This window comes from Erigeron canadensis, chromosome 4, assembly GCF_010389155.1.
Source record: "Erigeron canadensis isolate Cc75 chromosome 4, C_canadensis_v1, whole genome shotgun sequence".
Lineage (NCBI taxonomy): Eukaryota > Viridiplantae > Streptophyta > Magnoliopsida > Asterales > Asteraceae > Erigeron > Erigeron canadensis.
This window is the reverse complement of record NC_057764.1, coordinates 26,353,739-26,372,039: the sequence shown is the minus strand read 5'-3', so window position 1 is coordinate 26,372,039 and position 18,301 is coordinate 26,353,739. Positions and strand designations below refer to the sequence as shown.

The window sequence follows — 18,301 nt, the reverse complement described above, 5'->3', positions numbered from 1 at the left end:
GAAAATGGAATAAAGTTACACTAAATTTGTTCTTATCTCTTTCTCTAAATGATCAATGTTCCCAATTTCCAACTTATGATCCTATTCCTTTAACTCAAAAAAGGAAAAAAATAAATAGAAAACTATACCAATTCCTTATTGTCCGTGTATCTTCTATTCTACTTCTGCCATGTGGTTTGATGTCCTTTGGAGTTTAGACTTTAGACGTACAGTATGATATTATTTTAAAAAAATTTATATATATATAAGTCATTGAGATATATCACCCATTACCCATGGCCATAGATATATGCACACCTGTATGTATCACCGTATCTAGTGTTGTCTCAGCAGCAGATTATCTAGTTTCATGTTTTTTTCCAAAGATGAAGAGACCTTATCATTTTAACTTCTGAACATTCAGAAAATTTCAGATGAATGGATTATGTACCTCCCACTGTAACACAATCCTTTAAACATACAAGGAAAATAGTTATGATAGAAAAAAGGAAAGAAAAAAAAAAGTTACATCTCAAACTTAAGAGGTAAAAAATAAAAGTTATTTAAAGTGCGGAAGAGTGACACACATTAAATTAGTGGTTTTGTGCTCGTCATATCAAAACCTTATTATAACAAAAGTTATATTAGTATTAAAAGTTTTGATGTATTTATCATAATATACAATAGTTTATGTATACTGTATAACTATTTAATGTATACTGATGATAAATGTATCAAAAAATATGATAGCGAATATCATTACCCTATTATAAATAACTTTGTTTTATTGTAAGTTTTTTACTTATTAATTTAACATTTCTAAGAAGAATAAATCTAAATTATAAAATGTATGTTGAAACTTGAAACACCACTAAAATGTTTTTTTCTATGGAGTGTAAGTTTAACCACGTTGTATAACCAGATTCCAAGTCCCAAACTTACATGTCCTTTTAAAGGAAATTCATTTGTTGAACCTAACGATGTCGTTTTCTAAAATACAAATTATTGTTACTCTTTTTCCATTTCACATAAATAACTAACCAACACTCCAAGGAAAACAATACAATATGATCATTTCTTTTTTTCTTCTCGAAACATGATCATTAAACATCATTTTTTAAATAGAAAGAACATTAATTCCTGTTTCATGATCAAAAAAAGCACACAATTGTTTCATTAATCTCTCTGGTAAGATTCTTTACTTTCATTATACATTTCATATCTTTATATGGAATCTATATCTATATAGTCATTATATTATACATATCAAATCTTCTGATGTTAATATATTATAACTATTTGATTATGTTATCTAGATTTAGTGCACTTTTGTTAATCAAATATATATGTATTTCCTGCATATGTATCAATATGATGATGTGTTTCCATTTTTATATATCTATATTAGTTATTATTGCCATTTGATCACATAAAGGTTTGATCTTTAATTCCCTGTATTAATTATCTTATTTAGAGTATGATTAGTATACGTTTATGTTTATGTTTCTTGAATTTATCTTGCAAAAAAGTCCAATTCTTTACACATTGATGAAACACCTTGATAGGTTCTCTGATATGACTAGTCTTTAGTCTGGTATCCCATGACCATTTATGAATTATGTACCCTTTCCCTTTTTTGGCGTGTTCAATATTATTTGATGATAATGATAAGTTCTTTAGTTGTTTGTTTTGAATATATGATGTGGGTTCAAATATTAGTGTATATTTATGTTTTTCGGATTTTCTGAAGGGGAATTTTGTAATTCTATTGAAATGAATGAATCAAGTACTCAACTTTGATGCTTTTTTATATTATCAGAGTGTTATTTATGCAAGAGGTGATTGAGTGATGGCTGCAGCCGAAGCAAGGGCGGTTTGGCAACGAACTGCAAATAGATATATCATTCAGGAAGATGCAAAAAGAGCTCCTAAGTTGGCATGTTGTCCATCAAGTTCATCTTTGATATCTAAAGTAGACACAAAACAAGATATCACTACATATGTGTATGATGGTTTCCTCCTTCAGGATGACAAATCTTTTTATTCGAATCTCTCTGGTGAATCCATATGGTGGCTTCAATCGCAGCCAGATTATATACATCAAAGGGGTTTGAGCTTGACTGGTGAACAAGTTAGTGCGTTAGAGGGTCCAGAATCTCATCAATTTGTCGAAAATCAAGATGTTTGTAGTATAAATTCGGGTTCAAAAGAGTCTTATGAGTTTGTAGACATGGGTTCTGTTGAAATTCCTTGGTTGCAAAAGGCTGAAAAAGATCATTTTGATCCACTTTTTCCGATTAAGTCTCATGATTTTATCAAAAACTGTGATCTTTCTAAGCCTATGCAGAAGGGTTTGATTTCAAAGCAACAAAAAATCAAATGTTGTCAAAATGGCATTTCACAAGTTCAAGTGCAGCGTGTTGAAAGCAAGCCCGTCAGTGAAATTGACTCGAGCAAGTCAATGATATTAAAAGCCCTATGTCATTCTCAAACACGTGCACGAGAAGCAGAAAATGCAGCCAAACAAGCATATGCAGAGAAAGAGCATGTAATCAAGCTCCTATTTAGGCAAGCATCACAATTGTTTGCATACAGGCAATGGGTCTATCTTCTACAGCTTGAAAACCTTTGTTACCAAATGAAGAGTAAAACTAGCAATCCAATGCCTTCCAAAAGTGGAAAACTACACAAGAATTTGAAGAAGGCGGCACCTTCAAAGAGAAAAAGATCACTAACTAGACGTGGGTTTGGGCTATATGAACATGATATAAGAAAATATGCTGTTGTTTTTGTTATGGGTTTGGGGATAGTTAGTGCTGGTTTGCTTCTTGGGTGGACAGTTGGATGGATGTTGATTTAGTGCTCAAAGATAGTGTACAAAGTTAGGTTCTTTAATAGGCATACATGTATAGTTGTTTCATCTTTCGGGTCAATTTCAAGATTGGGTCAGTTGATTATCAATGCTTTGGTTAGGTTCATTCATGTCCATATTTTTCATTCTTTAGTAAGGATTGTGTTTTTATCTGAACTTGGGGGAAATGAATTTGTGAAGTCTTCTATTGTGTTTATATTGATCAAGATTTGTTTCTTTCACTCCATCACTCATTTTTGTACAGTCATTCTCAATCCAACTTTTTCTTTGAAGTTTGAAGCCTTGTTCTGGGCATTTTGGCATGTTGACATTTTATTGTTTAAGATATCAAAGTCTTGAATTCTTGATTCAACATTACAGGTCATCGTAAGGAATTTCTATAAGATTTTAAGTTTCCGACATTGGTTAGGCAACACTCTTTGTTATATGTATATGTAGAGAGTTTAGAGGCGTACCAGTTAGAGTAGCATATATTAGACGTATGTATGGTTTGATTTGGCCAAGTGGTAAGGCATCCTGGAAGGTCTTATAAGTGTTTCGAACATCAGTGAATAAAGATCTTGGGATGGTAAAAAAACATTTTATAGAAAACAGTCACGGAAATAGCGGTTAAGCCGCGTACATCAGAGTCAGACACGACGTTTCCTGGTAATCGAAACAGGATCCCTCTCTGTTTTGTGTGGTTCCATACTTCCATTTGGCTCAGTTTAGGAATAAATGTGTGCATCAAACTAGTAACCTCGACGTATTAAAGCGGATTAAGCTGAACCATTCCAAATTAACCAAAAAGTACAATACAATACAATACAATGTGACCAGGTAGAGCCATAGTAAGTTGAGTCTTCAATGTTCTTACTTTTGCCACAGTAAATATCAACAAGCCGAATCCATAATATCCATTAAAAAGTAGTCTGGCCCAAGAAATGTGGACCTTATATAAGTTCTAAACTAAAAAAATATTAAAAACAGACGCCTGATTTTGTGCCGGTTCTAATGATGATTGTAGTGATGCTTGATTCTCACCCAAACAGTGTAGAACTAAGAAAGCATATTTGTAAATTGTAATGTGTCCATCTCGAAGGAAGTTAGCCGGAAAAAAGAGAGAAAAAGAAAGCAAATAATTATTAGGCCAGTACTAATAATGATATCGCGACTCTTTCCACTGGCCATTGTAGCACGTGCGTCTCCCAGAGCATAAAGCGCATGATGCCATGATGGGCATCTGCAACTAAGAGGGAGCATTAGATCATCTATAGAAGAGCATGTCAGCAAAAAGATTGATGTTCTTTTATAGCATATTATCATTGCTTAACTAAAACTGAAGGGAGTGGGGACGAACCAGCCTTTTTTCGCCCAAAGTCGCCCCCAACGCCCACCCCTTTGGGCGAACCGCCCCCTGGACGAACCACACAGGTCGCCCTTTATTTCTTCGACTTTTGCGTGGACCGAGAAGAGTACATGGAATCTGATTTTTATTTTTTTTTTCTCTTCCTCCTCTATATATATACAACACTTCCTTACGCCACATGTCGTATGGCGCAAGTCGTTCCACTTTTCAAAACCCAATCATTTCTACCTTTTTTGAAGGACAAAGTGCATAAGTTTGCAATGGGCTACGAGCCTACGAGTATATAAGAAGATTGGAAGGCTGTAATCTTTTATAAAGTTGAAATTAACTTTACTAGTAAAGTTATAGAGATGATCTTGACTTTTGGATTAATCTAAACACCCATCAAAAAAAATAAATAGAGCTTGGAAAAATTAGGATGGTTATAGATACACACTCAAAAACATGATCAACCATTCCAGCTGATCTTGTTTACTTGATTTTATTGGTTTTGGCCAATATGTGCCCACTCATAACTATATTGGGTCACCATTGATAGAGAACCTTGATGCTATAATCCCTACGCATAAATAAACACATCACACCTCCTATTCTCTACGTGCCTTCATTAATTTACGCCTAACTTTAGTGTCTTCCTTTTGCAAACCCTATCCCACAACAATAAATGCTACAAAATAGGCTAATAAAATGACAATTTGATTTCACTTTTTGTAAGTTCACAAAATGGGCTCAACAATATCCGTCGGGAGATTTACATATATATTCAATTTTTTTAAACATAATTACATATCTATCTAAATCATACTTTAAAAATAAATAAAAAAAACTTTCTCCGTAACTTAAAATAAAAGTAGTGTAAATTTCATATGAACTTGTATATAAACTCATTGGTTTTTATGCATACATAACTCCTGAATTGACGCCTCCATTCTATGCCACGTCTATTTCTATATTATTATTTTTTTTAAGTAATTTTCGATTCAAACGTGTTCCAGGCAATTTTAACTAGAGATTTTTTAGAGTTCACCGCTTCCTCATGGAAAATTTCTTTGAAATAAGAACCCCAAGACTCGAACTTGAAACCTTGGGTAAACTTAGGACTGTAAATGAACCGAACGAACACGAACGTGACCTTGTTCATGTTCGTTCGTTTAACTTAACGAACGGTTCACGAACAAATAAACGAACAAAATAACTTGTTCATGTTCGTTCGTTTGTGTTCATGAACGACTGTTCACGAACACAAACGAACGAACACTAATGAACGAAAACAAACGAACGAAATATTTATAAATTACGTATTTTTATTTAAACTTTTTTTTAAATAGTTAGGTACTAAAAATATATATATTATATAAAGCAAATATTTATATTTGTAAATGAACATAACGAACAAATGTTCACGAACATAAACAAACTATTGTTCACGAACGACTATTCATGAGCATAAATGAACGAACGTTCACGAACAAATTATTAAATGTTCACGAACGTAAATGAACGAACAAGAGCTTTGTTCATTTTCGTTCGTTTAACTAAACGAACGAACACGAACGAACTTCTCGTCGAACGGTTCATGAATTATTCAGTTCTTTTACAGCCCTACGTAAACTCACCCAAGTCTATTTCTATATCATGGAATGAAATGAAAGAACAACGAACAAATGCTAATCTTGATATTATACCTTCATAACACACAAAGACAATAATAATGAATTTACATAACACATTTTGTATCAAATTACACGACAAACATCTCCCATTTGGTTAACATAGCTCTTTTCGAGTCTAGATGAACCAGATCAAATGATCACGGCATCACGTGGTAGACAATCAATTCAAAGACTATCGACGCTTTCCTTCTTCGGTTTCTTCTTCCATGGAACTACTACATGCTTAAATCCTTCATAGATAGCCACCTACACAGAACAAAAGTACAAAACCATTAATCAATATTCAAAATCACTTTATTTTTTGTGTAAGGACCGGAAATGTCATCAATGGCTTAGTGTGAGGGCCAAAAAATGAAAGTTTGGGAAAGTAGTGAATGGCGTGCCTAGCCTGCCGGTGCCAGCGTATATGATTGACGTATTATCCTGCCAAAAACATCTTGGGCCCATCTGGCTCACTTTCTTCTCAAACGGCCCACTTTTACTATTTTTTTTCTTTAATACTCTTTCTATTGCTTGACTTACCAATATCATAATCATAATTTTATCTATTTTAAATCACCAAACGGCAAATAGTCAAATAGGACGACCGATGACTTCCCAATAACAATAAAGTTCATCAGATATTCATATTAGATTAGATTATGATTATTAATTTATTACGTATATGGGATGTATTTGGGTTAGAGACTTATAGGTTTGGGAATTAAAAAAGATTAACTTTCATTCTTATTGAAAATGCTTTGTTAACAGTATTTACTCAATAGTAAAAAGCAAACACCCCGCTTATCTTACAGTACATTAAACTAGAATATAATTGTGAAAAATGACAACAGATAGTCTTCGACTGTGTAGTCACCAACAATTATAGGCTTGGTATATAACTATTTTATACCATTTTTTCCCTTTATTCCCCTCGTCATTTTATACTGATATTTTTAATCATATATGTAGGCATATAAATTTATAATTTAGATGTATATTATTTTTCTATTTTTATTATTATTAATTATATGATTTGACAATTATATACTCGTATAAAACAGATGGTGATGTAACATATTCTATTAGATGATAAACTAGATTTTAGCCTCATGTCATATACATGTGTTTTATAATATTATTATCAATATAAAAAGTAGTATATGGAAAGAAAATACTAATACGTTAAATGTAAAAATGTATTTGAAAAAGGAATTAAGGTATTTAAATGTTAATACTGAATGCTAAATCATATCAAGGCCGGATGGTGTAACAGAGTTTCCTTTATACGAACAATTTTAGAAAAATAATATCTTAAATTTAATTACATAATTGGCTAAATTTTCATTGATATCTTACAAAAAGAAAATTATTTTATTTTCGTTAGTCATGGGTTGTAAATTTACCAATACCCCTAGTCAATTTGTAAATAACTTGTTACTACTCTACCCTTCTAAAAAAATGATACCCTCTTTTAAGTGCTTCACCCACTTCAAAACATGCATTAAAACATGTAAAACACATTATGATAAAAGAAAAAAAAATTGAACCGATATATTGAACATGAGCATAATACTGTTGGAATCAATTAATATCTGAAGTTTACCTTGAAATCAAAATTTAATGTCATGAATAGAAGAAAAAATAAATAAATAAAGATGGCGCTTATAAAATTGTTATGTAACAATTACATATAAGATAATGATATACTTTTATAGATATAAATATTGCCGTTAAACTAAGTAGACCACAAAGATATTTTTTAATTTTATTTGTATTATTAGGATATATCTATATTATATTATAATAATTATCACTTTCTCTCTCATAAAAATGTTAGATGTAAAATTACAATTTTACCCTTAATAAATTAATTTACATCATCAATTCATTATCTTATAAAATATCTCCACAACCCTTTATATCAATTACATTAAATCAATTACTTACACCCACCACAAACAGCAGTTCGTCACCACCACGACCGCCGTCACTACCACCTGTCGTCGTCACCACCAAACCGTCGCCGCATCGCGCGGGTACAATGCTATCTACATAAGTATGGATATAGGAGTAAAACTAACTTATTGATTTATTTATGTAACTAATTAATTAGTTTTATATTATAAAAATAGATTTATGACATCCGCATTTATCAATTTGATGGAATCGAGAGTTATGATTAGTTAATAAGTTATTAGGTCAGTTGTCTTTAATATATATAAAAATAAAGATATAAAATATGTGTGACGATTTCAATTTAAAATTTTTTATTTAGAGCTAGGAAATATTTCTTATTTTATTAGATGATATATAAATTTTCTGCAAGTACTTTTACCCATTTATTTTTAGGAAAATGATTAATTCCCATAGAAAAATTAACTTAAAAGTTTTTTTAATCACAAAATCATGTCATATGAAAAACTAAAAGGTGTAAATGAAAATAGATAATGATTAGATTACGTATGTTAAACTTTGATGATATGAAAATTATCTTTTCCAGATTATCTTTTTAGATTGACTAGAACGGGGATTGACTAGAACGATACCCGTTCGATACGATGGGCAGTGATGGTTGGTAGTGGCGTGTGATAGTGACGGCGGGCCGGCGGCGATAGTGGAGGTGGTGGCTATGTAATGGCGGCAGCGGTGGTGACGATAAAGGGTTGTAGTGGTGTATGGCGACGAGTAGTATAAATTATTCATGTATGGTACATTATGTTTTACCATGTATATGTTAGTTGAAAGTTGAAACTTAAAAAAGAGTTAGCTTTTATAATATAAGTAGAAATTAATCATTTCTCTTATCTCAATGTTTTGTATGGTTAGAATGAATAGATAGTTCATTTGTGTCCTATACTTATGTCTTCTCACTAGATTAACAGTCAACATATTATTCTACGGACATGTCATTAATAATATTATACGCAATAAATGTCAAGATGATTATAAAATAAAAAGAAACAAGAAGACAAAACGTATTTTAATCAATTAAACCTTTTTTATTCAAATTTGTAGTACAAAAATCTAAAACATGACATTGTTCTTTATTAACTTTAACTAACGTGCAGATAAATAATGCAAATACGATCCATATACAGACTCCTTTAGCTTTACAACGTATAGATCACAATATGTACCTAATCAAGCACTAAAACTCTTTTCACTAATTAAATACCCCATTCCCCTGTATTTTTATTTTCTTTCAGCTGTTTCACAAGATATGACGAATTAAAATATTTACAATCTTTTCCTTTTAATAATTAAATTAAGATGTGGTGCTTAATTTTTCTTAAGTTTACTAACACAACACTTAATTTAATCATTGCAAACATATTTTTGAAACTATATATAGTTCCTAATCACATGGTCATTAATCTTAAGTTTCATATATCTAACAGCATAATTAAACTATAATCTGTATCAATTTCTAACCACATGGTTCATTAATGTAGTTCTAACTTATTTTCCCGTTTTTGTGTTTCTACTAGTACAATTGCATCCTTATTCAATGCTTTCTATTTTTGAAAGAAAAAAGGTAAAATGACCAAATCCCTAGATCTTTAATAATGTGCAAGTAATAATTTCAAAGTTATTGACTATACATGCAAAACATAAAATAAAATAAAATAAAAAAACGCACATAAAAGCATAATAAGAACTTACCCAAAAGTGAGACCTTGTAACTTTTGATAAACTTAAATTTCTCTTCAACTTTTTCATTTTCTTCTCTTCAAAACCACCATTATCAACTAAATGATGATTTGTATCCAATGAAGTGACGAAATTACCCTTCTCATCATCATTAACTTTTGACTTATTAACACCACCCATTAATCTAAATGACCCAAAAAGACTTTTATTATTACCACCATAACGTTGATGATTTTCATTTTTTTTACCACCAAGTAACATAGTCTCATCATTATTATTATTATTACAATTAGGACTCCACCCACCACTACAACTACTACTATCAAATGACCTTTGCCTTTGCCAACGACGTCGTTTCTCCTTACTAAACCTACAAGAAGCCGACAAAAACAATGATTTACCTCCAAGATCTCCGGGACCATCTAGTACAGTTGTCGGGGAACATGATTTTGAAGATTCCAACATGGCTAGTCTTGGAGGAAGGTCTAAAGATTTTTCGGGTCGGGTTATAGTTGGATGGATAATAAGGTCAGTACAGGGTCGGGGCTTACCCGGTTGTTCTTCCCATTGGAATGGGACCGAAGCTGAGGTTTGGAGTGGTGGTGTTAACATACCTGATGGTTCGGAGATGTGTGGGAGTGACATGGAGAAGAGTGGGAGTTTGGGTATGGAATACGGGTCGGGTTCTGCATCGGATCTCATTGAATTTTTGTTGAGATTGTGGGAGGGAGAAAAAGTGTGTTTTTTATAAGAAGGTGTTTTTGTTGTTTGTGTGCGTTTGAGTGTGTGTGTGTATGAATAATGTGTAAATCATCTACAAAAATAGGCCAACATTATCGAGTCACGTGACTTGTGCATGCGGGAAGTTGAGAAAATGAGAATAAGAATGTCTTGCTGACTTTAGGTAAATATAATTAATTAGTTTAGAAAACGAAAAGAATGATGATTTTTACATAATTACATCTTGCTATTGTTATTAATGCTCATAAAATGAATATGTTACTTTTGAAGATATCTCTTATATTAATAAAATAAAATTGTGATGATGTCACTTTAATAAATAAGACTTCTTAATATACAATCTTAATAAATTTATGACATCATTTAAAAAAAATTAAAAATGGACATAAAAAAAATAAATGAAAACTTATTTCAAAATATTATAATATTAATTTTTTTTAGAAATAATCGTGGAAGGTTTCTATTAAAATAGGAAACAAATTTGTAGATCAAAATTAATTATTACAATACCATTTTGGAGCTAAAGATATAGGATTTGAATTATCATTAGATTTTTAACATAGCTAATGTGATGTATAATTGTTATATTTTATGATTTTTAAACAAATTGTAGTTTTAACATCGCTCATTCAAAATATACAATATAATAATGTCCAACATAATAAGAAGCTAAACACGTTCGTTGTGTTGTACCTTTATAAATTCAAATTTTATTCAGGTACTCGCATAATATGCGGGTTAATCAGCTAGTGTGTTTAAATTGCCCATTTGAAATAGCTAAAATGAAATTTTATGAATATATTATGCTAGATGAAGAAATTATTTGACTAAACTTATACAGTTAAAGGTAGATAAGTGAATCTAATATTTTATTCACCATATCCTAAAGCTAGTTGTATTTATATGACATTGTTGTTGTTGTTTTCACTTTTTTTCCCGAGAAACTAAACCTGAAGTTACAATCCTGACTTCTCATAAGTCATAATTAAACGTTAACAATAAGGTTATGTTTAGTAAGAGCTTTTCAAGAGTTTTTTAAAAGCTTTAGCTTTTAATTTTTTTAAAAGAACTTCTATTGTGTTAAAAGCTTTGTTTGTATGCAACTAGTTTTAGCTTTTATTTGAAAGAAAAAACTCCAAAATGAAACGCTTCTTGAAGTAGCGTTTCAGGAGTTTTAGCTTTTCGATGAAGCTTTTAGTAATTAAAAGTACACAAATACCTCTAAAAGTTGCAGTTACAGTTACTATACCAAACAATTCTAAAAAGTTAACGCTCTAACTAACAGTATTGCCTTAAAGCTACAGCTTACAACTCTAACAAAAAACTACAGCTATTAGCTACATCTACTTTTGACAGACATACCCTAAGATTAGAAAAGTAAGTAAGTAACTGCTCAATGCTGCCTTTCGCGGGTTTTGAGCCCCAATACCTCAACGGTGTATGGGGAAGGTTAAGATGTAGGCAGACCTTACCTCTATCTAAGTAAAGAGGTTGTTTCCAGTTTCTATCTAAATAATAGAAAAGACCCTTCAACCTTTACATGGAATGGGAATCGAACCCATGACCTTTGTCTCCAGAGGCAAGGGTGTCTCCAGAGACATACCTTAAGATTACAAAACCTAATTTTTAATTGCTGACAGTGGGTGTCTCTGCTCTCTAGGATATACGATCATACGAAAAAATGTTAAATGGACTTTAAAAAACCTATGGCAATATTGTGGTTGGTTTTAAATGAAATATACTAATAGAAACATTGGTAAAGTATGAAAATGACATTTACATTTTTGTAATTTTTTTAACGACAATGTGTTTTATTGTTACTTTTAAACTATATATCCTAAATATTTATAAATTCAACAAATGACTGAGATTGCATTCCAAACTCTTTTTTTCAAATGATATGAACTTTTACCAAATGAATTATTAATGTCATATTAGATTATGATACTTATTTGATTAAAAATATTAACAATAAAAGATTGAATCATTTTGAAAAGTTCAATTGATTATTCGAATCATATACAAGGAAATTTTATAAACCATCCATTCCATCTTTACTTTTTTGACATATAAAGTTGGAAGAAAACTTAATTAAAGATATTAAAGCTAGATCTAAGTTCAAGTAAAGGATTGTCTTTTTCTTTATATATTTTATATTTGTTTTAAATATTTATATCTGTGTTATGTTTTATTTCAAACTAAAGGACATAAAAGAGAAAAAAATAAGTTTTTTTTTAAAAACCACATTGTGACATTGATGTACAACGTCTATTTTTATTTAAATATTGTTATTGTTATATAGATTTCTTTGACTTTCTTGTTTTGAGCTAGTCTTAAATGTGAAATAAAACTCCAACAACAACAAATTAAATATGGATTACGTATGAAATCGGCTCTTGTTCGTCACCGTTTATTTCAACAGCAACTATAAAAGATTACCACGATAACCAAGCCATAAAAGATGCGACTTAATAATATAATATATTTCACATATAAATTAATGTACACAATTCATAATGGTGAAAGGATATCACCAACCACTAATAATGTTTAGTTGATGTCTTATGAGTTCAATACATGTACTATCTTTTTCTTTACTGAGAAAAAAATGTCAGAGCAATTGATGGATAGTTATGTTTGAGTAGTAATTTAGTTTCTAGCTTGAAGTGACATTAGGAAACCAATTGTGTTTTGAGTAAATGAAAAGTATTAAAATTCTTAAATACCTTCATTCAATTGAATGGATAAGACAATGGATCCTTTTGAGCATAAATCAATAAAATCATATTAGTAGAAATCAAAATGAAAATGCAGATTGGTATAAAATATGTATGTCTTTAAAATATGGTTTGATACTTATTGGGTTAAATAAGTTAACATTATGTTCTCAAATAAAGCCAGAAAAGAAAGAAGCGGAAAAATGGCCCAATCCAGTTATAACACACTCTTACAGTAACATAGCTCCTAAACACATCTGTGCTGAAAAAGTACACCCTGGCCCAAATACATCTATTGGACATTTGGACCGTGGCCCTGTATTTAGTTTATGCTTTAAAGAAAGTTTTATAATGCAAACTAGTTTTAGAATTGCTCTTCATGACTCCAAGTCTCCAATGTGATGCTTAATTTTGCAAAGTTTTACAGTTCGATGACTCGGTAATTATCTATGATGGATTATCTAACATTGTCATCTCATAACAGTTTCTGATGATAATATAGTCTTTAATTAAAAAGTGGCTAACAAAGTTCATAAGTTAATCACATTTAAATGCACATAGAGGAGGTAGAAAATCTGAAAATCGTGATAATTCAAAGTTGACATCATAAATTAATTCAGTTTACAATACAATCTTGACTATATAATGAATTGCAGCTACATGTGAACAACTTTTGTCATCACACACAGAAAAATAAATCAACATTAGGAAACAATTGTTAGTCACATGCTAGAACTCGATCCCTCAAAAAATGAACATGCTTAAAAATACTAAATGCAATACTCACCAAAACAATCTTATTTGATAAATTATTGTTTTAAGCATAAGTTATTGATAAGGTAAGAAGTTAAAACGCTATAACATATCTAAATTTATGGTTTTAAAAAGCTTCAATTCATAGGATTTTTGGCTCAAACTCTCTGAATTTGATCGCCCTCAAAGACAACAAAGCTATTTGAAGATATATGTAATTAATGAAGTGTTTAATCTATTTAATACAAAGAAGGATTTTGATTAAACTGCAATATTAAATAGTTGTACACTTATAATACACTTCAAGATGCGAGACTTTAATATCTAAAGGTACATTTTTTAGGGTACGTTAAGTGAAACCATAACCGTTTCATTTAACATATTTCTTAATACAATTATGAGTTGAGAAATTACAATAATTGTAACATTCGCGAATTTGACCTATTTCACGATATTTGACTTTTATTGACTATGTGATTAATTGTAACACTCGTGGTGATGGACCCGTTGACTTTCGTTAATTATGCATGTAACATTTGCCTTTTCTTTTCGGATTCATCCTTCATGTGCATAACTCGTGTTTCTAACAGTCTGAATGTGGCAAAAATGAGAAATAGACAGATTAAGACTACTTTTCTAGGTAATAGTCTAAAAGTGACAAAAATGAGAAATAGACAGAATAAGACTAATTCCCATGGTAATAGTCTAAAAGTGCTGGAATCGAAAAATAGACTAATTCACTTGGTAATAGTCTAAAAGTGATGAAATCTAAAACTGGCACCCACACCCCCTTATCTTACACTGAATCCCCTCTCACCCATCCATTTCTTATCTTTCTTTCTCTCTCTACTTTATGCAAGAACACTCAAAAACACGCACTCTTGCATCTCCCTCTCTCTCTAGAAAATCATCATCACTTAATGTTATTGAAGCTAGATAGTGAAAGAATCAACATCATTATCATCATTACTACATCATATCAAACTTTTGAAACTCAAAGTGCAAGAAATCCTTCCATCTAGCTCAAACTCGGGTTTGACTCTTTGAAGGTAATTTTAGTAAGTAAAACTCATCTCAAATCCACCATTTTATGTTTATAATCATGTTTCAAGTCTGACCTAAACAACCTTTAGTCATATTTTGGTTCAAAAGCTTAATGGGTCGATTTTAGGGTTGATAACTTGGATAATTTACGTCAAAATCGGATTTGAGACTTAATTAAGGTTATGGAATGATTTTAAAGTATGGGTTAGTTTCATACACATTACTTATGTCAAATTAAGCTCAAAACATGTCTTAACACTCTTCAAATCAAGGTCTATGTCGAATTAGGGTTTTGTGAGGCCAAAATGGGTCAAGAACGATTCTTGAGTCTAAAGTGATGTTATGGAACGAAATTATGAAAGGGGTTATGTTTGTTATGTTCATTCATGATGATTATATGTCGAATTGAGTCTTGAATCTCACATAATCGGATTTTTAAATGTCGAAATTGAGTTTGGATGCTCTTGGTCAATTTTGACTTTTTAGTCAAACCATTCTTAACCATGTTGTTGTCCATTTTCTTCTTTTATGTCTTTAACTCGTTTTAATCCATGTCAAAGTCAATTTCTAACATCCCTCCCTAATCTCATAGCCACCCAACAAATATCATATTGGACTCTTATGATCAAACGAGTCTCGAATCATGAACGTATGAACGTATATTAATATGTATGTATGTATGTATTACTATAAGTTGTGAACGTGTGACGAATATCTTACGTTTGTAGCTCAATCTTAACTTGTCCTCAAGGTGAGTTTCGTAGCCCCTACGTTTACTTTATTTGGGGTGGAAAGTGTACTCGTGGTTAAACGGTTGTCGGATGATACAATTTGTTGTGATATGAACTGAGACGTTAGATATCTAATTGATTGATCGTGATACGTGTTATGTGACATTTATATGTGACATTTATATGTGACGGTTATATGTGACGATTATGATTATGACGTATGACGTATATATATTACTAGTATGTATTGACGTGACAGTGGATTGACGAATCCACACCCGGTATGATCGTGGCCACTTTATTATGACGTTATGCTTGTGACGTATGACGTATGTTATATATATATATATATTATGTATTGACGTGACGGTGGATTGACAAATCCACACCCGGCATGATCATACTCGGGATAAGGGTTTTGAGCCCATGTTATGACGTTTATATTGATGATTATTGTGACGTGACGTTTATTGTATTGTCTTGTATTGACGTGACGTGATTAGGTATTCTAATCCTCATCTATCGATAACGGTTTATATCCCGACACTTGATTTTGTTACTAAAACCTAAGAACTCACCAACTTTATGTTGACACATTTTAGTACACTTTTCAGGTGAACAGATAAACCAGAAACGTATTGGATGATTGCTTGATACTTTGCATGCTAGGATGGACTTGGACTATTTCTTGGATTCGTGATTCATAGTTCCCGATATTGGGTTATGCTTAGGATCATTTACCATCTTTTGAACTATTATTTTGTTAATGTTTGATGGTCGTGCTCCTTATGCATTTTTATGATTTTGGTACTTGTAATTGATTGAATTGTATGGATTTCCAATCCTTTTAAAGGATTTAGACTTGTTTCTTCTTAATTTCCATGGCGTGCTATGCTTAGTATGTAACTCTCAAGATTCCGCTTTATCGGGTTGTTACAATAATGGTAATTATTTAAACTTGTAAACAATGGTAATTAGTACGGACTACGGAGTACTATTTTACATGTGACTACTTTTATGATTTAAATAAGACATATTTATACAATTTTATTTATATTTATAATAAGGTACTTGAAGCCGTGAGTTACATTTATTATATATGAATCACGCGGATCTTACCGATGCACTCCAAACACGTGAAAACCTAGCCTTTGCTTACAAATGGCCCCGTCTGGTTTAAACGACTGGACTAGGTTCTAAAATCACACATCAAACAGTAACCATAGTTTGAAGAATTTAAGGTATTTAGTTCAAATTGACCGGTGTATTTGGTTTCATTCAAGCCATGCACATCTTGATAGACATATTAAGCATGTGGCTAGTTATTTGTCTTTCACAAAATTTATGTATTGGCTAGAGCTAGATGCCTAGGTGCAACAAATTGATTCCCTGGTTCTCAAACTTTAGCTGCAACTCTAGCTTAAATTTTTTTTTTGTCAAACATATACATAGTTTCGTTTGGATATCTTTTTGAGGGAAAAAAAAAAAGACTAGCCCCAAAATGTTTCCAAAAACCTTTAAAGATTTCTAACATAAAAAGTAGAGTTGAAAAACAAAAGTCACAGCTCCTAACCCTCGGCTTCAAGTTCCAGCCTTAACCAGTCATTTTTCCTAAACATATCCCTAATCAATTTAAATACAGCTTATTTTCTATATCTAAACATCATCAAAATCAAATATTGTGAGATTTAAAGAAAGCAATAATCCGTGAAAAACATGTTTTATTGATTTTAGTTGCACTTTACCGATTAGATTCTCAAAAGATTTGTCTGGGTCCCCAAAGAATAGACAAAAGAAAATTCATATTTTCCACTTTCAAATCTACAGTAGGAGACGATGTACGTTTCCATTTTTTGAACGTGGAGACCATGATTATTAGGGGATAATATGTACGCTACTTCAGTTTAAAGCCATATACCACCAATTAATATTTTATGATGTTATACATTTGCTAATGTAAAAGATAAAAGTAGTGTTACTGTATCAACACAAAAATTGAATCCCCACAACGCAGCGCCAAAACCACTAGTTTTTATAATTTGTGAAGACATTTGTCTTTTAATAAATTAATATTAACTTATAGATCTAGGACAAACATTCTCGCTAGCTTCCACCCTTTACTTTAAGTATATCATTATTTAATTGATAACTTATACAACGATAAGGAAGGGTCATTCGAAAAAACGTAATTTTAAGGGATAAGGGAATAAAGTTATTTATTTGACATCCCCGATCAATATGAGTCACCAATTTCTCATTCTTTTTATGTGTTGCCGTTGCTACCGCTAACACCACCACCTCCAAAAAATCATTAGCTTATCAAATTATCTATCGAGCCGTGAAAAAGATTCAACAAAAGACAAAAACAAATCCACTATCTGTTTTACGTCAAGCCACCTCCCATGATCAAACCAAAAACGAATTCTGAGACCATCTATATTTTTCTCTTTGTGAAAACCCTAGAAGGTAGATCCTGGATGTTATATCATTAAAATAGACGAAGCAGTAACAGTGATGGAGGGGGGGGGGGGGGAGAAGGGAGACGTTAGAGGAGGTGGTGGTTGCAAAATGAAAGAAATGAGAGGAAGCTCAAATCTAGCTCAGATTTCTACTGAATGATTAAGTTTTTAATTATTAAGTTTATTAGAAATAAGGCATTGTCATTAACCAAACAAAATCTGATGATACATAATGGAACATCTAAGTATAAAGATAAGTTTATTTTAAAAAACTTTTTAAAATAAAAAGGTTTTTTAGTTGTATATAAATTTTATTTTAAAATGAAATAAAGGGGATCGACTACCATCTCG

General features: G+C 31.3%; 2 protein-coding genes across 2 annotated transcripts; one reads left to right on the top strand and one right to left on the bottom strand.

Moving 5' to 3' along the window:
* The first annotated feature begins 1,023 nt into the window (after positions 1-1,023).
* LOC122598064 lies at positions 1,024-3,047 on the top strand. Its single transcript, XM_043770675.1, has 2 exons — positions 1,024-1,167; positions 1,799-3,047. The coding sequence occupies exon 2, from the start codon at positions 1,829-1,831 to the stop codon at positions 2,837-2,839; it is 1,011 nt and encodes a 336-aa protein (XP_043626610.1). The 5' UTR covers positions 1,024-1,167; positions 1,799-1,828; the 3' UTR covers positions 2,840-3,047.
* Positions 3,048-5,845: 2,798 nt separating this feature from the next.
* Positions 5,846-10,307, bottom strand: LOC122596211 (uncharacterized protein At4g00950-like). The gene is made up of 2 exons (XM_043768750.1): positions 9,518-10,307; positions 5,846-6,118 (listed from the first exon to the last, which is right to left on the bottom strand). The coding sequence occupies exons 1-2, from the start codon at positions 10,205-10,207 to the stop codon at positions 6,038-6,040; spliced, it is 771 nt and encodes a 256-aa protein (XP_043624685.1). The 5' UTR covers positions 10,208-10,307; the 3' UTR covers positions 5,846-6,037.
* Positions 10,308-18,301: the final 7,994 nt, after the last annotated feature.